The 21210-nt window shown below is 41.7% G+C and overlaps 1 protein-coding gene across 5 annotated transcripts in view; it reads left to right on the top strand.

Moving 5' to 3' along the window:
* Positions 1 to 21210, top strand: part of HNF4A (hepatocyte nuclear factor 4 alpha) — a 519025-nt gene that overhangs the window by 449028 nt on the left and 48787 nt on the right. For all 5 annotated transcript variants that reach the window (XM_078651943.1, XM_078651940.1, XM_078651941.1 and 2 more), the window contains 2 exons: positions 9530 to 9704; positions 18296 to 18390. In XM_078651943.1, the coding sequence (XP_078508069.1) occupies positions 9530 to 9704; positions 18296 to 18390 (270 nt within the window). The remainder of the gene's footprint in view (positions 1 to 9529; positions 9705 to 18295; positions 18391 to 21210) is intronic.

Raw genomic sequence — 21210 nt, 5'->3', positions numbered from 1 at the left:
CAGAGAGTTAAAGGTTTTTTAAAACAGGGTTTCAATGAGAGTATGGCTACAGTGGAAATAATTAAAATAGAGCACACAGAAAAATTAATTGGGTTTTTTCTCAGTGAAATAAAAAAAAAGGAAACAATAAAAATGCCTTTATCATGGTTCAAGCTTCCCTTATAACTTTGAATAGAAGATAATTTTAATTTCAAGAACACTGTAGCGAGAAAGGGTCCAGTCCTAAAGAGAAGTGTTTTGCAAGGGGTTATTGTTAGCCCAGATCTGGCACAGGTAATGGCGATCCTACTGATGCTGTCATTCAGTTTATTGATGCTGGTGGTGCAATACACCAGGGTCGGACTGGAAACTAAACGCTGCCCTTCAAAAATGCTCAAACCAGACCGTCGGCCTCGCCCTTCCTTCCCTCACTCTTTTTCTTTCCACACATCTATTTACTCTTGCTTTTCCCACCCTTCTCACTTTTTGCTTTCTCTCTGTCTCTCTCTCTCCCCCCATCTTTCTTTCTCTCTCATCTTTTGAAGCCCCCCTTTGCCTGCTATAAAATGGGGAAAGTGACAGTGGTGCCAGCATGCTGGGCTTTCAAGAGCGGACTCCAATGGCTCCTGCCCACGGGGGAAATGCCCGGTGGAATAAAATAATATATAACGCAGTGATTCTGTCGGAATTATATAATGTCAAATACCCATTCATTGAGAGGCTTAAGAAAGTCCCTCCTCATCTCAGTTAATTAATGGCAAGCACACACCAACATCAAGTTTTTCACATGGAGTGAAAATTCTATTGACTCAAGCAGCACACATAATGTACATACTTGCATAGTGGGTGTTCCATATATGGATTTTATGAGGGCGGCAGTGCAGTGCTTGTGAAGGTGAAAACGTTGTGTTAAAATAAAATAAACAAACAGTCTGGTTCTGCTTAATTCAATCTAGAGATGCAATCAGTAATCATTCAATTCAAAGTTTCGTAAATTCATAGATTAAACAGTATAATGATATGTGCGTCAATGTTCGACACGTGGTGGTTTGAATTATTGAATTGGATATTCATCCGGGCAAAGAGAAATGGACACACCATCCAGGGCTCATTATACTGAGATCAACAAGAAGTAACTAGCTGCCAACAAAAGACTCTATGCAGGGCTAAACAGGGACCTAACACTTCACAATGGCTGCCTTTTAGGTGCCCTAGAGGAAAAATATTAGAATCAGAATCAAAGACCTCCAAGATTCTCTTGCCCTCGCGCATATCAAATGAAGAGCTCCTGCCCCTTGGGAAAGTGCCCGATGAAAAAAATGGCCAGTCCAGTTTTGTTTGTTGATGAGAAGAACCCAAAACCATTTTAGATGGTGGATGCCATGGGTTTAAGGTCAGAATATCATATGCAGAAATATCCTCCAACATCAAGATCATGTGCTAAATGTCGTTTGCAAATCTATTCACACATTAGGTGTAGCTTTTCGATTACTCACTCAAATGGAGTGATATATGTTTGTAGATGATATTTAGCGCATGATGCTCCCTTCGATGGTATTCTGATAATGATATTCTGGCACCACAGATTGGAATATCTACCACCTGATTCAAATTCAGGCTAGCAGGAGGAGTATTAAAAGTATCATTTATTAAGAAGACAGCATCACAAAAATATGCTATAAGAGTCTACTGAGTACTCTTTTTATGACTTAAATATGCGTCAATAGGAAAATGAGCCCTAATAAGCTCCAAATTAAGCAAGCATTGCCAAAGCAAATATGTATGACTTTATTGTGACATTGCATGCAAACATGGGAATGCGGAAATTCATTTCCATGTGATACCACTTTCAAGGCAGACCTATTGCCTTTGTCTGTGCTTGGTAGTAGTGGGGGACTAGTTAAAGGTCTAATGGTGATGATTGTTGTGTTAGTGCTTGTGGCATAGTTGGCAGCAGTGTTGGTGTTAGAGATATTTTTGGTGGTAAAATTGGCAGTAGTGTGATAATGGTGGTGGTGTTATTGGTAGCATTGTTTTTTATGGTGATATTTGTGCTTCTTGTCCTATTGCTAGTGAAGGTGGTAGTGTGGTATTGGTGATATTTATGGTGGCATTGGTTGTGGTATTGGTAGCAGGGGTGACATTGTTAGTGGTATTACTGGTATTGATGGAAGTATTGGCTGGCTGCCGTTAGTTTTGGTAGTAGTATTTGTGGTTGTGTATCGGAAATGGAATTAATGGTGGTTGTGTGGTGGTGGTGGTGGTTATGGTGGTGTGATATTGGTAGTATTGGTGGTGGCCCATGCAGTATGGGTGCTGATGCTATTGATTTTGTGGAGAAGTGTGGCTCAATGGTTAGAGCGGCAGACCCTGATGCAGAGGTCTAGCCCGGGACCAGGGTTCAATTCCCCGCCTCGGCGGGTCTTGGGCTCAAACAAATTCCACGGACCTGATAATTCTCGCCTTGGTGCCTATTCCAAACATGGAGTCCCACTCTGCAACTCTGGGCAATGGCTTGCTTAATCTCCACAACGGCCCCCACAACACTAAGGATGCCTGGCCTCCACCTTGGGGGTGCCCAGGAGTGGACACCTCACAGGGAAAGCCAGGATGGGTTCCACAGCAGTATTCGTACAAGCGCCTTGAGACCCTTGCGGGTGAGTAGTGCGCTATACAAGTATCAATTTACATCTTGGTATTTTTGGTGGTAGTACTGGCGATGGTATTCCTATTGATGGTGATACTGCTGGTAGTATTGGTGGCGTTGTTTCAGGTGCGGTGTTGGTGGTGGAATTTTGCTGCAGGTATTGGTGGTGCTATTAGTATTGATGGGAGTGCCTGTGGTGGGGGTTTTGATGGCAATAGGGGTGTGCTATTGGCTGTGGTGTAGTATTGGTGGTGTCATCGGTTGTGGTATTGTTGGTGGTAATTGTGGTCTATTGGTGGGGTAATGGTATTGTGGTGTTGTTGGTATTGGTGTTGTAGTCATGGTGGATGTATCAGTGGTGGTGTTATGAGTGTGGTGCTGGTGCTGCCTTTGACATTGGTGTTGGGATTATTGGTATTGGTGTTACAAGTATTTGTAACATTGGCAGTGGTATATGTTTTGCATGCATGTGATAAAGAATGGAATATGATAACAAGTGCGTGTACTCTTTGTATGTGAAATAATTCCTCACGCCTTTCATTGTAAGGACTCCACAGGAGGTGGAATTATACAACAAATAGCGAAAAACGAGGTAACAGATAAATACTCCTCTGAGCAGTGCCAAATCCCAAACTGTGTACAGTTTAAAGAATTTGTAAAAAAAACATAACAGGCAGGCATCTAAAGCTCTCTGTGGCCGGACATAAAACGTTATGCATACAAATATTCCAGTGGTGGTTGTTATTTAATGGCTGTGGGGAGGCAGGTCATGGGGGGGGGGGAAGTGAAAATAAAAATGAACTTACCTGTCTGTTGTCGCCACTGCCGCCACCTCCTCCTCTCAGTCCTCTTCCTTTCCCACTTCCAGGGCAGGAAGCACCCAGCTATCAGCCTCCTGTTAGCCAATCACAATGCTGCAATCCAGCGCTGTGATTGGTCTGAGTGCCGCGGATCGGCACTCAGCCAGAGAATAAGAGGCTGCGCATGTTCTCCATGCAGGCTGTAATGCAGCCTGAATGGAGAACATACAAAGTGCGCATGACGGTTTGGCGAGCCCGTGATGGCTGGCTAAAGCGTCATGAGCACTTGGAGTGGGCAAACCACTCCTCCCCTGCCCGGTTCTGTGAGCAGAGCAGTCCCGCCATGCCCCAGCTGAGCAAGGGCTTAAAAATAAAATGATAATAATAATGATTTATTATCATTTTATTTTTACCTTTTTGAACTTCTCAGTAGGGCGATGCTCCTTCCGCCTTAGGGGAGGAGCCGCCACTGATTTTCCCTTTTTAGCTCTCTTTTCTGTAAAAGAGACATTGAGTGGCACCATCTGTCTTCAAAAAGACTTACATTTGCACACAATCAGTTGCCATAGGGAAAGCCAAAACCTGATATCCTAACCAGGGGCGGCTCCTCCATGTGGGTGTAGGAGCGTTGCCCCACTGCTTTCAAGCAGTGCAAGGAGCAGAAAAATAAAATTTTATAAATACCATTTTATGTTTCTGCTTCTCGCACTGCGAGGAAGCAGTAGAAGAGTTTGGTTGCGGGTGGGTGGGTCTGCTGGAGTCCAGGGGAGGAGTGGCTAGCCCAATGTTGTGGGGGCTGGCTGTTTGGTTGTCCCCAGGGCCGACCAAACCAGTCATGCACACTCTCCCTTTTCTCCATGCAGGCTGCTTGCTGCCTACATGGAGAAAACGGCCTCCCCATAGACGCCTGTGCAGTTGGCGTCCCAGCCAATGACAACACTGCCATTGCAGTGTTGTGATTGGCTTAGGGGAGGGGTGGGAGGCTGCCTGCGGCTGCTTCCCTGCGAGGAAGACGCGATGCAAACCTGACCGCCGAAGGTAAGTTTTTATTTATTTTTTATTTAAAATTAAACACCCCCCCCCCCCCCCCTGCGCGCCCCACCGCTCCTCTCCACCCACCAGTCATGCCGGCTGATTCTAACTACTTTAGCTTAACTTACTTAAAAGTGGAGGATAAGAGAGCTCAGTGGATACTAAGGAGAGGATGGCAGAGGCCATGCAGAGGGCAGAAGTGACCACGAAAGAGCAGGAAAGGCTCTGAGGAGAACTGTATGTGATATTAATTTACCAGCTTCAATGCAGAGAGCATGGACTGGCCCACTCAATGTGATAATTAAATTACTTTGCCTCAGAACGCGTGACTATTAAGTGCATTTGCACAGTGTTCCCTTGCTATATGTCTATAGGAGGGGCATTAATTAAACAATAGGTTAACAACAACAAAGGCCATTGGGTGCATTGATGTTCTGCCACTCTATTCTCAACACTGCAAAGAACATTGGAAATGTCCAGAGTGTAAGGATAAAAACCTCCTAGGAGATTGTATATTATTTTGATTTATTTTATTGTAATGGTTTTATATACGGCACCAACTGCAACATGTGAGCGCGGTGGACCTTACAGAGAGCAACAAGAGCATCACAGAAATCATATAAACATAACCGTATTTTAGTACAATAGCATAAATGACAGGGGAGAAGAAAGAGAAAATATGAATGGATTGCTAATTTAAAAGAAATAAATAAATGTTAGTGTAATATTAATGTGAAAAGTATTTCGCAAATGTCACACTGTCACTGAAAAAACAAAATGATGAACCAGCAAACCTACCACACCTTAAATACTCATTATATTCCCATTAAATCGCATACGCTAACCCATCATTAATCGCGTCACGGGCGCCATCTTGCTTGACCTCCTTCAGGCATTTTGGTAGCTGTAGCATTAGACAGGAACCTCTTTGCATAACTAAAGCACCCTGCGAAGTGAGACAGAACAAGAAGGATCCAGTGGAGGTTTTCATCACATCTATGTGTCACATGCTGGATGTTACAGGAAAGGAAACACGGTTCCTTTCTCTGTAATGGATCCTCCTCTGCATTTGTTACTTCTTACGTGAAGGGGAGATGTTACTGCATATTCTCGCATCACAGGAGAATGAGAACTGTGATAAAGACACTAAACGGTGCTTTCCCCTACTTTTTAATTTATTTAACGTCAGAGAAGCAAGATTGCACCGTCCCAATTTCCACAATGCCCTCTAGGACCACCTTACTCTTTCTGATTGTTCAACACTTATTATCGGTTCCCATAATTCCACAGTTTACTTTGCCTATTTTGCATATTTCCATTCTATCATTTTCCTCCGTTTTTATCAGATTTTATGATTGCTCCTTTTGCCACTTATCCCCCCAGTATATTTGATTTTCTTTTTCCACTCCTCACTGCTCCCAAGCCCAGACAGGGTCCCACTGGGTTGTATGTTACCTCCTCCACTCCAACTCAGCAGATGTTTGCCTCTGGCAGGACTTGGCTGCTCTAAGATTGTTCACCCTGGTGACTGCTAGTCCTCTCACTGACCCTCTCTGCTCAGATAACACAGAATATCACTAGGTGTCACTTGCCTTTCCCCTTCTATTAAAAACTTTTTTTTCATTCTAAGGAATTCTGCACGTGTATTCTTAAGGTTTCACTTAATTCCCTGCCCGATGATAGGGTGGTGGTGCAATGTCCCACTTAACCTTGGTTCAACTCATAGTTCACATGCTCTATTTATTTGACATGCTTTTCCTCCTGTTGCGTTCTGGTGCACTTTCTTACAAAGTGTGGCATGATTGTTGAGTTTAATGATGTGTAGCAGAACCTGTTCTATCACCCCCCAAAAACCTTTTGTCCTGCCAGTGGTTTGTGCTCAATGTTGCTTCCATTGTCTTTGTATAATCATCGCCATTAAAAGTTCACTCTCAACATTAACTTAATAAATGACCCGGAAAATCCAGACTAACCTTCTTCCAAGATTCCACTGACATATCCACCTGCATAACTAGCTGACTCTGCATCTGTAATCATGTATTACAATTCTTGCAAACCACAGAATCACCTTCAATTTCCACATCTGACCGATGCAGGACTGGGCCAGTGGCATAACAAAACTTGAGGGGTGACTCTTGCAAAGTACATGAAGGGGGCACCCCAAGCTCCAAACCCATTCAGGAGCTCTCTTACCCGCCCATGCACACTGCCAGAGTGGGCCCTCTGGAGCTCAGCCCCCCCCCCCCCCCCCTCCACCACAGGGGCTGCAGTGGCTATCTTTACACAACTGGACTGGGCACTGAAACTGCTCCATAAAGCTATCATTTTCATCCCAAGATGTCGCAAATCATTCAAAAGAATGTTCTGCTTACGGCCTTTAGTTGTAGTTACAGGATAATTTTGCTCTACCCTGGCACAGTTACTCTTACCCGTGACAAATAAAGGTTGAAGTTTATCCAGTATAAAATGCACTTTAAATCTATTAAAAAGTGAATCCTCCATTTCTTCCTCACCCATACCTCCTCCTTTATCATATCACTCGCTGCCATTGCCACACCACCCGCACACCACAGACGGTGCCACCTGCTCTTCCACACTGACCAATAGTGATCAAGACCAAGCCTGCACTGGTACTTTTGTCATCCCTGGAGATGCTCCTCCACAAAGTGATGTTCAAACCTTTAGTGGCCATGTTGTTCCTCCACTTTCCAAAAGTTGCACATTGGAGGAGCATGTAATGGTTATGGGGAGCACATATATTTGGGCTCTGCCCTCCTGGCTTGATTACCATTGATTGTAGATTTCAGTGTTACGAGCAGGCATTTGAAAATGTTTTGTTTTTAAAGCTGCTTCAGAGAAAGCAAGTCAATATTTCAGTTTTGCAGTCCTTACAGTGATGATGTTTGAGTAATCCCATTTGCATCCAAACTTTAGACAATTACATTTTCCCAAACAGTACTGTTGACTGCTTCTGAGCGGGAAGACCGTGATCTGATAATTAAGGAACTCAGAACCAACCAACTAATGCTTTGACCTTCACATCAATGCACTGCAACCTAAAGTGTTTTAGGCTGCTGAGAGGACAAGGGGTTTCCCATGTTCATCCAAAGACAAGACAAGACAAGCACCAGGGTGGATTCAGTGTTCTTTCTTTCTTTCTTTCTTTCTTTCTTTCAAGCGGTGGTGTACATAGCAACATAATCACAGTACAACATGTCATATGCATTTGTGGTGCCAAGACAGGTAGAGATGCTTTAGTTCTACGTGCCCTTAAAGCCATCTTGTTACCCCGATTCCAGGATTATACTGGGGCAGGGTAGCTTGGATATTGGCTGGTAATTGGCCAAGAGCTACTGGTTTACATATGGATTCTACTAAAAGTCATGATAAACATGTTTGAAGGGGTCAGGATTGCTGATTTTAGAATTGAGGTATTTATCTTTATTGTGATATATGCTTTGAGTGATAGGAGGAGTTGCTTCATGCAGAAGTCGCAGAATGGCTTAAAAGTCTGCCTGTTTTAGGCACCTCTTTGTCAGGCCAATCTCATTGCCTCCTCTGTCAGTGAGTTAAATGTGGTCAATTCACAGTGCGGTGAGAGAGGGAGTAGCAAGGTGAGTGATATGTGCTGTTGGAGATGGAGCCACACATTTAGTACCTGAAGAGTTCCAGGAGCTTCTATGAAGTTTTGTGGTTATACAAGGAATGAGTTACATAGATCCCAATAAAGGTTGTTATGTTCTTTCAGTTGGGGGATTGCTTAATCTCTATATGATGGCACCTCCAATACGTAATGCAGCAAATGAAGTCTTGCACACCATAGACTCCCACCATTGGTGTTCCAGATTTTGGCTGATCATTTCCGTTTGGCACGCTTACCAATGTACTGTTAATCTTAGGTTTTGATACCCAGCTTTAGCTTTATTTTCCTATATGTGTGTTCTGTGCATTGGGTATTTTGTGGTGGAGGTTTAACAGCAAGGCTTCATTCATGGTGAGCGGTAGAGAGCGAGGGCATTTATGTTGTGGAAGAACATGTTATAGCAGAGCATGCTCCATGACATTTTAGACAGAGCATGTCAGGGTGACTCTCTAATCAAAAAAATATATATATAGTTGGTATCTGAATATTAAGCATTTTTTTGAAATACTGTACTCCTCAATTGCTTTGCCACAGTGAGGTAGAACATTGAGACTTAAAAGGTTGTGCGTGGCATTGCAATGACAGAGGGTTTCAGATACCTGTATAGTGATCCACCTGAACCTATATATTCTTACTAAGGCCTTCATTAGGAGTGGACCAATAAAGTCCAATATTATGAGTAACTCCAAAACCACACAAATCAGAATTATGAGTTTTGAGGTTTTTATAGCATCAGGTAAATAATGAGTGCGGTAAAATCCACATCGCTAAGATACATTTCAGTGGGCCAAACCTGATGAAATTTGTTGGGGGAAAAATGTTGGTAAATTCCAGGACATACATATGTTTGTGTGGTAAGCACTAAAATCTCTATGTTAAGTACCACTTTAGGGGAATAGCTCATAATATGTGCTATTTATCACTCCCCATATGTAATACATCCATATTGTTATTAATCAGGTACATTAATGACACACAGAAATCCAAGCCATACCTAAAGAGGGCCTTAATCTATTGTGGCTTTCATGGCACAATACCTTGTTATTTGATATGAAATTAGAAGTGAATTGGCAGGTGATCTGAAATTACTGGGAGACTTGGTTCCGCATAAGAATTGGACCTACCATTTTGATGACCAATGTAAATAAAGGATATGATCATCCTCCTAATGCGCATATCCATTGAATACCTGGTTGTTCAAGCCATGCACTGGGTAGCATGTGCCTGGAAAATATGCATGTGTTGTTAGTCCTTACAGAATGTGTGCACAGTTCTAGAAAACTATAAAGGTGCAACAATACAAATCGGTGGTGGGGAAATTTTGATGTATCTTCTGCCGATGTAGGTCTTATTGGACTTGCATGCTTCAGAAGAGAGCAGTCTCCTACCCAAGTGTGTAAGCATCCTATTATTTTCTATAATTTATAGATACTTCACCATCTGAAGCAGCACATATCAACAACTCAAACAACATCGGTATCAGCTCTCTATGCGCAATATGCGGAGACCGGGCCACGGGCAAACATTACGGCGCTGCGAGCTGCGATGGTTGCAAAGGTTTCTTCAGAAGAAGTGTAAGGAAAAATCACATGTATTCCTGCAGGTAAGATGACATGCTAAAATGTGTTATTAATTATTCTGATATTACTTAAGGGCACACAAAGGGTACCATACCACAAACAAATGGTCCAGGGAGAACTAGGGTGACCACCTCCATCACTGTCATTGCAGTCACTAGCTCCAGTCCTGGACTTTTGAGTGTTCACCTAATGCTTTCTATATGTTTTAACCTTGTTTGGCTTCCAATGAACTAATTAAATGAATACACCTGCAAACAATGATTGGTATGTGAAAAGCATTGAAGAGTGCCCCTTACGGCCTCGAGCAGCGACACTCAAAGTACTGCCTGGGGGCCGCATGCGGCCCTCCTGACCTGTACATGCGGTGCCCTGTTCAAGAGCAGCACTGGGCTAATGTTACGTGACTCAGCACTAACATAAAAAATATGTTAAATAATCCAGCAAGCATTTATTTAAAGGTTAATTGAAATTAAAGAAAGGAAGTAACTAGGGTGTCTTAAACCACTTTACTTTAGTAACACCATCATTTATTTATTAAAACATCTTGCAGTAAAAGTATGATAAAGTCTGTTAATAATTTGTTAACATGCAGAACCGTTTTACCATAGTACATCAGATTATCAGTGCATTGAGAAGTATTGTTTTTTAAAGTGATAGTTTTCTAACGTGAATTGAGAAACATTCATTCTTCCCTACACCCTGATAATGGCAACAGTGTACAAAGAGGCAAGTCAGTTGTCATGTGCACCTTTTGGGGGCTGGTGTTTCTATTATAAATGAACAACATATTTATTAAATCAAACTCTGGAGAAGGCTTTGTATAGACCACATCCTGTTGTCATGTATGTCGAGGTCCTTATCTGCTAATGAAGAAAAAGGAGAGAAAGTGAAATAAAATAATTACCTGAGACCACACAGATTGGTTAAGAGGAGAAGCCAGGATTAATCCCACGTTTTTGGTTTCACGTTGTGCAATTCAGACACGAGATGTATACTCCTAGCTTCCCGTACACCCACCTTACCACAAACCCCTCCCCAAACCCACAACGCCACCTTGCTGGTATCAATGCAACCCTCGGTCACATCACAGACCAAATTTGTGGTCCCTGGGAAAATGTTTGTGAGTGCCCATGGCCTAGAGTAAACTATACAGCTGACACATCAGATGAAAAAGTTGCAAGACGTTTTTGAACTTAAAGGATGTTAGTTGGACTTGTATGTGGAATCTATGTAGAGGTCAAACAGTCAATGATGTAACACCATCAGAATCATTATGGAGCATGGTGAGTGGCAGTCAGATTTGCCGCCATTTTTAGTTGTACTCATGCTTCCACCATTTCCTTGCCACACATTACTTATTGAACAATAATTTATTTGTTCCCATATACGTCATGAAATGGGTGGGGTCAAATAATGACAGAGTAGTATGTAAATACTCTACAGAGTACTGAGGAAATAATAATGCAGGAAGGACCACCTTGCAGAGTGGAAATAGCAGTGGGTCATCAGATGCAGATCTGGTTTACTGTCAATGAGCGTAACCATGCCAGCTTTTCCTGCATTCATAAGGAGAAGTACTTTCACGTTGGTAAAGGGCACATCTGTAGAGGTGTAGGCACTACATACGTTCATGCCATGAAATAAACCACAGTGACAATGAATATGCATTTAGAAGACTTATTCTACTTATTGTGCAGATACATGAAAATAAATTGTCACAGATCATTAGATGATATGCTTGGAATAAACCAATTTACAGTCATTTGTGTTTTTTAACTGGCGTTTCCACACATAAAATCAAGAAAATTCTAAATTAGCACATATTCTTCATGCCTTTAAAAAAATCCAGAAAATTTATTTGTAAACATACTTCATAATAGGCTGATCCATAAATGCATGCTTCTTCATACTATTGCAAAATCCTACACAGCATAGCCGGAATAATATGCTGAAATTTGAAATCACTTGAGTTCTGTTAAGTGTATGATGTCTTACCTTAACAGGAAGTGTGGGCTTTGATGTGCACCTCGTAGCTTGATTGCCAATTTCTACACTTGGTTGTATTGCAGTGGCGGCTCTTCCACTAAGGTGGAGGAGCGTTGCCTCATTGCTATTTAAGCTGTGCACAAAAGAAAAAGAAAATTATACTAACAGGTCGTTATTATCATTTTATTTTTCTATGCTGCACTCGGAGTCAGGTGGGGGCAGGGATGGGCTCAGTAACGCCAAGTAGAGTGAGGAGTGGTTTGCACTCCTCTAAGTGCACATGACAGTTTGGCCGGCTCTCTAGGGCTGGCCAAATCGTCATGCGCACTTTGCATGTTCTCCATTGGGCTGTGTTGCACAGCTCTGTGAAGAACATGCCCAGCCACCCCAGGCACTGCCTGAGCGTCCAAACAGGTTGCTCAGACCAATCAGGATGCTGCTTCTGCAGCATCCTGATTGGCTGGGGGAGCCTGGAAGCCTGAGTGCTTCCGGTGCTGTAGCAGACCGAAGAGGATGGAGGAGAAGCGGCGTGGTGGCGTAGGAAAAGGTATGGGGTTCTTTTGTAATCCATATCCAACCCCAACCACCCCAGCCTGCCCCACCACCCCCATTCCGAGGCAGCTGCCACTGTTGTATCGTCCTTTGGCCAAATCCTTAAAAAAGAAAAAACCTAAATTGTAAATGACAATCATAGTAAGGGACCTGAGTGTAATTTGTTCTACTTCTTGAACAACGCAACATATACATTTCAGGTACAGCCTGCATTTGAAAGGGGGTTAGAGGACCCCTCTGCGGGAGGGTGCAGCGTGTAACTGCACCTGCCTGCAGGGGGATGCATAGTGGTCAATTGAACTCATTTTCCCTACCAAAGGGTGCACTCGGTGGTTGGTGAGCAAACCTCTATGGGGTACATAGCTAATGTGCCTATGATGGACTCTTTGCCTCTGAACTCGCATCTTAAATACAGCACAGGGCCAGCTCCATGGAAATAAGGGAAATTCCCCCTTTGAGATCATAGCAGTGAAATGTGCACAGGCACTAGTTGTATTACAGCAGGGGCCGCACAAGCATTTACAGTAACATATGTAATATCAAAGTGTCCCAGGGGTGCAAAAAGTAGGGTGCACATGTTTGTCGCAGTTTTGACACACTTTTGATAAAACAAGCTCTGAAGTCCATTTTCACATAGAACATTTAAATATTCTTTGTAGTACAATACAAAACAATGCAAAGGCATACAAAGTTATTTTAACCCCACTTTCTCACGAAGATTCGGAATAACTCATCAGTTAACTCTTCACACTAATTCCTCTACTCGGAATAGAATTATATTAACCCTTTTACTGCGGCCGTTATTTTGGCGCAGTGCGGTCGTTCTAGAGAGTGGGTGGGGCCGCGTCGGCCGTTGAACGTTCGCAGCACCAGCCAGGTAGTGCTCCGAACGTTCAACGGCCGACGGCAGCACTCATAGGGTTAAACCTAACCCTGTAACTTAGACAGTTGACTATTGGACTATTATAATTCTATGTAGTGCAAAATCTCTCAGAAACATTTTCAAAGCTTGTGTGAGTTCCAAATTCTGCTGCTTGGCTAATCTCTAACACTTGAAGACATAAACATACATCACACACATGACTAAAGTTTAGGATTCTCACCATTGTCTATTATTCACTTGTTTTGAAACACTGTGCTATACTTTCAAAATGTAGAAAAACAATTTGCCTTCCAGATCTTTCTCATGAACTGCAAAGAGATCAAAAAGTAATGGTCCGAAGCGAGAAATGCTTAGCTGCTTGTCACCACAGCACCAAAAGGCCTTGAGTGTCTTCATACTCCTTCCTACAAGAAATACAATTTTGTATATAGATATAAACGTCTTCTATGTACATGAGATAAAGTACCCTCTGCCATAAATTATAAGGCTATTACAAGTCACAGTGGAATTCCATGACTATAGAGAGGAATTAGATTCAATGCCGAGTTAGTTCCATAATGAGGGCATGGACCTCTGAGGTTTCTTGCATTATCCTTTTGAGGTACGACAGAGGGTATTTTATTTCTTATAAGACATGGCCATAATATTGCCCTTCCTACAAACCCATTAAATCCTTAATGTCTTGCCCCTTCACATGAAAGCAATACCATGGTTCAAAACAAAAATGATAAGAACAGAATCTGCAGTGCAAAAAAGAACACACCAAAAAACAGCAATCAGTTGTAAAAAGATATTACAATCAGCTTAATGTAAGTTAGATTGAAAAATGGTGTCGCTCAAAATATGTAGAAACAAGATGAGAGATTCTGTTGTTCCTGCAGCGTCCTTTAGTGCAAAATATAAACAATTGCCATACATATCTCCTTTCTGCTGATCTCTGTTCACTTTAGAAAAACAAGTCAGAGAAATGCAAAGCAAGTTCTCGTTTTTGTTGCGTAAACTTCAGCTGCAAATATGCTCCACGACCTGCATTCACTTTGGGTGCTGGCTCTGGCAGAAGGCACAATAGCATCACAACTCAACTTTCATACATTATTATGGAGGAGCAGCTATGTCACTGTGATGTCACAACTTGACTGTAACAAGTATATCGGATACTTCTTTTTTATACAGGGTTTGCAGGCTCCCGTGCATTATAAAAAAATATTAATCTGAATTTGACCTTCTAGGGAATGATATTTAGCACTGGAGATTAATTTGCTTGTAAATGCAAATCATTTATAAATCACATGCTAGAGCTTAGAGCTCTAGTTAAAATATGTATATTTAATAAAAAATAAATAAAAAAGTGTGCATCTCAAGGTCAGATTTTTTATGGCCCATTCTTGACTTTCTCTTCATCAGTCACCAGTAGACAATACTTGAAAAAATGAATCTGAATTTAGATGCTACTGGATCACTGTTTGGTTTTATATATGAGCATTTACATTTTGCTAAGAACATTCTAAAGTCCCCGTTACCTGAAAATCTCATGCAAAAGCTACATTCATACCGGATCTCAAGTATAGTTTTCAAATATGGATATAACTAGCTTGCTTGCACTGTGGTAATATATGTAGTTGTATTTTGGCAGCCTTCTTAGTTGAAATGGAAATAATTTCTAACATGTATATAATTTTTTTTTTTTTAAATCATTGATGTACTCATGTACTTCCACCTCAGTGCTCAAAGACCCGATACTAAAAGAGGTACTTCCTCGTGGCAGCCAAAGAAAAACATAGGCACCCAGAGACTTACTATTGTTAAATGTATTGCCAATAAATTTGCCCAAAAGCATTAATTCCTGAGACCAGGAGACCTTTTAAATGAAAAAATTGAAAGAAGGGTCTCTGTCATTGGAAAACCCGGTTCCTTCCAAGAAAGAATCAACATAGAAGAGGAAATGCCTGACGGCACCCAAAAGGCCTTGCGTGTCTTCATTCTGTGAGGAGAGTAAAAGATAGGAAAGATGGTCCAGAACTCAAACAAAGAAACAGCGTTTTCCATGTTTGGCCCATCCATCCAACTCTTCCATCAAATTGTTCTTTGGAGAACTGATAGCTATCTTTTAAACCTTGCTTTCTGCTGACAGTTGGAATGATACCTTTGTTTGGGTGCTAGTTTGCCCATTGAAAATGGCCGGCACTTTGCTAAGTGAAAGTTGGTGAAGATTCTTGTTTCTGGTCCAGGTAGGACCTGGCTTGGCAGTTCGGGCTGGACTGTTCCCAAGAGGAGCAGGGTCGAGACTGATTTGCATATGACTGAGTCTAAACTGGAATAGCATGGTAAGAAAAAAAAACCTGATGGTTTTAGGCACAGGTCTCTGTACCGGGGGTGAATGCATGGCATTGGTCAGCATTCTGTCCATCATTTGGTTTTTTTTGCAATTTTTCCATATACGATCCCATTACGTCAGTCACATCTCTACTTTTATGTCCTGGTACATGTGTACACTTGTGTCATTGTCTAGAGGGGGATGAGGATAAGGGAGAGTAAGGGAAAGAGATAGGATAAGTGGTAGGAGTAAGAGAGTGGGGTGAGGTGAGGAGGGGAGCCTTCATCAAAATGGTGAGATGATACAGAGAAGTCAAGACAGACGTTGACAGAGGGGGCCTGGTGGTCATACGATGGAAGGACGAAGCGAGATGGCTGAAAAGGATAGGGATGGCAGAGGAGCTGGCACAGCAGTGGAAGATGGCACAGGTGAGAGACAGGGAATCACAAGAGAAAATGTGATGGAGGATAGCATAATAGATGAGTGGAAGTGAGAGAAGTGGAATAGAATGAGAGGTTTTGCAAAGGTGGCATTTGTTATTTGGATGTGAGATTGATAAATTCAATCTCTCAAAGCCTTGAGGTTTGGCAGCTTGGTGCATGCATTCATGGTATTGCACCTTCTTCAAATAAGAAAGTAAATTTGATTGCAGTGAAGCATTGGGTTTAAGCAGCTGGAGAATAAAATGAATTACCTTAAGTTCAAAAGATGCCTACCAATTGATCACGATGAATCATTAAACCATAGTCAGCTGGTGCATTGCGGTCCTTACATTAACTATTACACAAGAGCAATATCACCTAAGCTTTTACCAAGAGGAGTTTTAAACCCATTTCAGGATGATATGTAAAGTGCTGAATCAACACAAGGGTCCAATGTCGTGATAAATTCAACTGTCGCACGTACAAATGGAGGATGGCGATGTTTATACCGATGAGTTTTAATAAAATGTCTGCAGAGTTATCAAGGACTACTCGACCCTGGAATGGATAATTTGTGATGACAATCAACAACCAGCAGTGAATTAATCTTTAATATGGCCAAGAGTGAAACAGTTGACTGTCCTGCCAACTTCATCAAATTGCAGAGCGCGTCTGAGGAAGGCGCTTGCCCATGTGAATTTCTGCATGCTTGACTGACTAGGGTGAGAGATTAACCATCCAGCAAGGTGAAGTGGGAGCAGCCATCCTTTGAATATCTTGTTGAACTGCGAAAGGAATGGGGTTGATTGGGCTCCCTGTCCATGAGTTTGTGGGCCAGAGACACCTCTTCACATTTCCTTGCAAGTACAGAATAATGGTTTGAATCGAGATGGGTTTAGAGCACCTATGGAACTTACAAATTACAGTTGTACTCTTTGACACATAACAAAAAGGAATTTTGTTGGTGGGCACTGAAATCAGAAAGTTAATCACAGAAAGACTCCAAATATCTGTTGTGAGAAATACTTTAACCTTTACCTATTTTCCGTGTGGCACAGGTCCTATTGACCTATTTTCTTTCTGCTGTATAGTTTCACAAGAAGTATGGTAAATTTAAATACAATATAAATAGATTGGTGTAAAATTTCTATAGTTTTCTCTGAAATGTATTATATACACACACATATTATATACATACAATGGACAACCCTTTATTGTCTAGGCTGGCTTTGACCACCTCCCAAATAGTTAAATCAAATCAGGCTTTCAACAACTAAACACTGAATATGCATGAAGAAAAAATCTGTCCAGAGAATTTTAGTGGATATTGTGAGTTCAATTATTAGGTTTTCTGAAAACCTAAGTGGATATACTAATTATTGGGTTGATGAACCAAGCCCTAAACGACTGGCATATTGGGTACTTTTTGCTCATGCTTAGCCACGCTCTAGATACAGACCTGTTTGGACGGAGGATTAGATTTAGTTTTTTTGCAAATTGACCTTTCCATGAGATATTTGCTATCTCCTGGTACTTTCAGACGACTCGAAGCAGTTTATTTTCGGGGTCATATCTGCAGTGAGAAGTCCATGGGCGGCTCCTCCGCTATGGTGGACCGTCTCCCCACTGGTTTTAAGCAGTGTGAAGAAGAGAAACATAAAATGATAATAACTTTAAGTTTCCTGATGGGTCGTGCTGCTTTGCTGATGGGCGGGGTTGCTCTGCTCACAGAACAGGGCAGGGAAGGAGTGGTTGACCACTCCTAAGTGCGCAATGACTGTTTATTAGGCCCAGTCATACGCCCTTCCCTGTTCTCCATGCAGGCTGCATTACAGTCTGCATGGAGAACATGCCCCCCCTCCAGCCCCGGGCTGAGCGCTGTGTCACGGTGCTCCGACTAATCACAACGCTGCATGGCAGCATTGTCATTGGCTTAGGGGCGGGAGCCTGGCTGCCTGCTTTCTATTCCTGTAGCCCGGAGACAGGAAAGCAGGAGCAGCGACCTGGGACCGACTTCAAGGTAAGTGTTTGTTTTCAAAAGGAAAGCGGGGCCTACGGAAACAATGCCTGTCGTGTGCGCACCGAGTGCCATGCACAACATGGTGCATGCAAACAGTGTGCCCGACATGCAAGTGGCGCTGCACGGCGGCGACATTTGCTTTAGGCTCTCTCTATGAGCTGAGGCATGCCTCCGCCGCGGAACTGCTGCAGTCACACCGCCAGCCCAGCACTCAAGTCGTAATGCGGCAATCGGGATGCCGCTGGCTTGGCGCATTCCCACTACCGTGGCGCTGCGGCCTGGCGGTCTGACCACCATACTCGTAATAATGCCTAGAGTGAGCACTGTATACAACTGTGAAATAATTAAACTAATATGATAGTTGCACCGAAAACGTTCATATCTGAAAGACTGTTGGAAAGAAAGCAGTTTTCACGACTTTCTTTCTCGTTTAATAGGTTCAACAGACAATGCGTTGTAGATAAAGACAAGAGGAACCAGTGTCGATACTGCAGGCTAAAGAAATGCTTTCGAGCTGGCATGAAGAAAGAAGGTGAGGCTATTATCTGTACAAAAATCTTTACTTCGTTTTAGTTTATCTATTTTACAAGTCAGGATGTGATCTCAGTTCGTAGTTTAACAACCTTTTTAAAAGAATGGGTGTAGATGAATACTAGCTGTGAACTCCTGATTACAGACTGTAATTGTTATTTGTGCAACACCGATAATGTACCTACTCAGGATTGCAGGTAAATTGCACAAAGGGTCAAGTTCAGCAGAAAACTGTAATTGTACAAAGTAGCTGACAGTCACACATGAAACAAATGTTTGTAACTAATAGGAATCGTGTGGGATTTGACTTTGGGTATTGTCACCGAAAAGTAGGCGGAATCAGCAGACGAACAAAGAACAACCCTTTGATGCATGGTTGGACATTGTTAGTTGTTCTATCAATAACATTATCTCGCTGCTCCTCTCTAAGTAGTCAGCTGCAATTTAATGGGACACAACCTTTACAACGCAAATTTTACAACGCACTACCATTACAACGTACTTTTACAACGCAAAATCCATTACATCACATGCCATTACAACGCAACCATTACAACACATGACACTACAGCGCATACCATTACAACGCATGTCATTACAACGCAGTCATTACAACGCATACCATTACAACGCATACCATTACCATCCAACACTTACCCTACTGTTGCACCCCCTGGAGTTAGAATAGTAATTTTTACCTCTACACTATCCAACACTTACCCTACTTTTGCCCCCCTTGGAGTTAGAATAGTAATTTTTACCCCTACACTATCCAATACTTACCATACATGCAATGTAATGTTATGCGTTGTAATGATATGCGTTGTAAAGGTAGTATGCATTGTAATGGAATGCGTTGTTAAGGTAGTTTTTAAAAATTCGTTGTAATGGCATGCGTTGTAAAGGTATGCTTTGTAAAAGTAAGCATTGTAACGTCATACAACCCAATTTAATGGTTTTGCATTACTTCCATTCATGAGCTGACTGTTTCTCATGCCCATTTTTGTATGTGACCCAGTTGTAAGACCCCACGAGTTAGAATTTTGGACTGCCAGTTGCAGCAATTGAAGGTGCAAAATATTCATACACCCTGGTGGAATCAATGTTGTGCGATCCCGGTGGCCTGAAAGCCGAATGGTGCACTAGATGGTTTGCAGGGACAATGGCGTAAGATGGGGATGAGGGGGATCACTTTTTGCAATCCATATTAATACAAAGGCAAAAACTAATTTGGCCACACAAAACCAATTTTGCAATGCTTGGCCACCTAAATGACCAAAATCACTCTGATCAGTAATCACCTGAAACTGACCAGTAATGTTTCCTAAAGGTCACCAATATAGTGCCTTTCTGTATACAGAACTGGTCTCTTTCAGGCGACCATAGTCAGGTGAAAGCCTCATTGCTCTATCCTGAATAAACCTAATGACCTGCAAGTTCATTGAAAAAATGGCACTGGCAACATATTTCATTAATGATCTATAGACTGCCGCTTGCAGCAATGCTGCCTGTTGGACGAGCAATCAGATTATTCAGAGCAATTTTCATATTTATTATTATATTTAGAGTGGGCGAGAAGAGTGTGGCATATTCGGTGGCTGAGCTAGGGTGAAGTCCATAGCAGATTGGCAACAGCCAACTCCTTGTAAAGTTAGGTAGAAGTGGGACCGAAGAATAAGGTGATACTGTGGTTTTTCAATTCACAGTGAAATCTTAACTAGTTGCCATCAACTCTCAGGAGGATCCAGGAGAAGAAAGTTGTGTAGGAAGACGGTTTTAGAAAGGGCTAAGGAGGGCGCAAGAGAGTGCTAAGGAGAGGTTTTTGGTGGGACACCCACACTCGCCCACAAAGAGTAAGCCCATTTCTATTCACAAACTGCACTCCTATGGTAATGAAAGGCTAAAGGTTCCAAAACACAAGTAAATATACTCCAGTTCAACCCTGGAGTAAGTCCTGCAACAGAGAAAATAATGGCCGCGGGGACTTAAAATAAAACTTACCTTGGGAAATAATGTTATAATGAGTTACATTTTTTTGAGTTTTAGTAAAGATATAAACATTTTATTAAGTGATTCAAACATAATAATAAATAAAAAATACATAATTCTTTATTATACATGCTTATTAAACTTTGTCAAATTTATAAATGAATTTGGCTTTTGATATTTTGTGAAATAAATGCAAATGATGTCAAATTAATTCTATAAATAACCTTTAGTATTTTTTTATACAGACTAAATTAAAAGACGTTTTACTGTAGATTGGATTTTTTTAAATAAAATAAATCTTTAAATAAATCTCTTATACATTAATTAAATATATTTAAATCAATTAATTGCCTATATTTTTAAAATAATAGTCCTTTAACATTTGTTTTATTTGTTCTCGGTTACAAAACAAATCGAAGTATTTTAGCTTACTATTTCACATTAACCTATTTTATATTAAAATATTTTAAAGTTTATTAAAGTTTTGTACTTTTTTCTATCTTTTACTACAAGGAGTGCTCCACTTCAGTGGTGGAGACCTCCATCTACATATGAAAAATTACTAGTAGTAACTTTACATCCATAAGTTTGGCTCCATCTCCTGGTTTCCAGTGGTGGGGACATGTAAGTCTCCACTTTGTGGTAGATTTAAACTCGGAATTGGACCGACACGCAGACTACTTGGAGTGCGCACCCACCAAGAGGCTCTAAATATCCTCATTTCAGATTCCCGCCCAGTTCTAGTTATTCCCATCTCTAAGTTGCTTGGCGCAATGTGGGTGATTCATAGTAAAGCCTTCCACCGCCATGTCACTTGATCTCATTACACTGC

The sequence above is a fragment of the Lissotriton helveticus genome, chromosome 7 (assembly GCF_964261635.1).
Source record: "Lissotriton helveticus chromosome 7, aLisHel1.1, whole genome shotgun sequence".
Lineage (NCBI taxonomy): Eukaryota > Metazoa > Chordata > Amphibia > Caudata > Salamandridae > Lissotriton > Lissotriton helveticus.
This window is presented reverse-complemented; position numbering and strand designations above follow the sequence as displayed.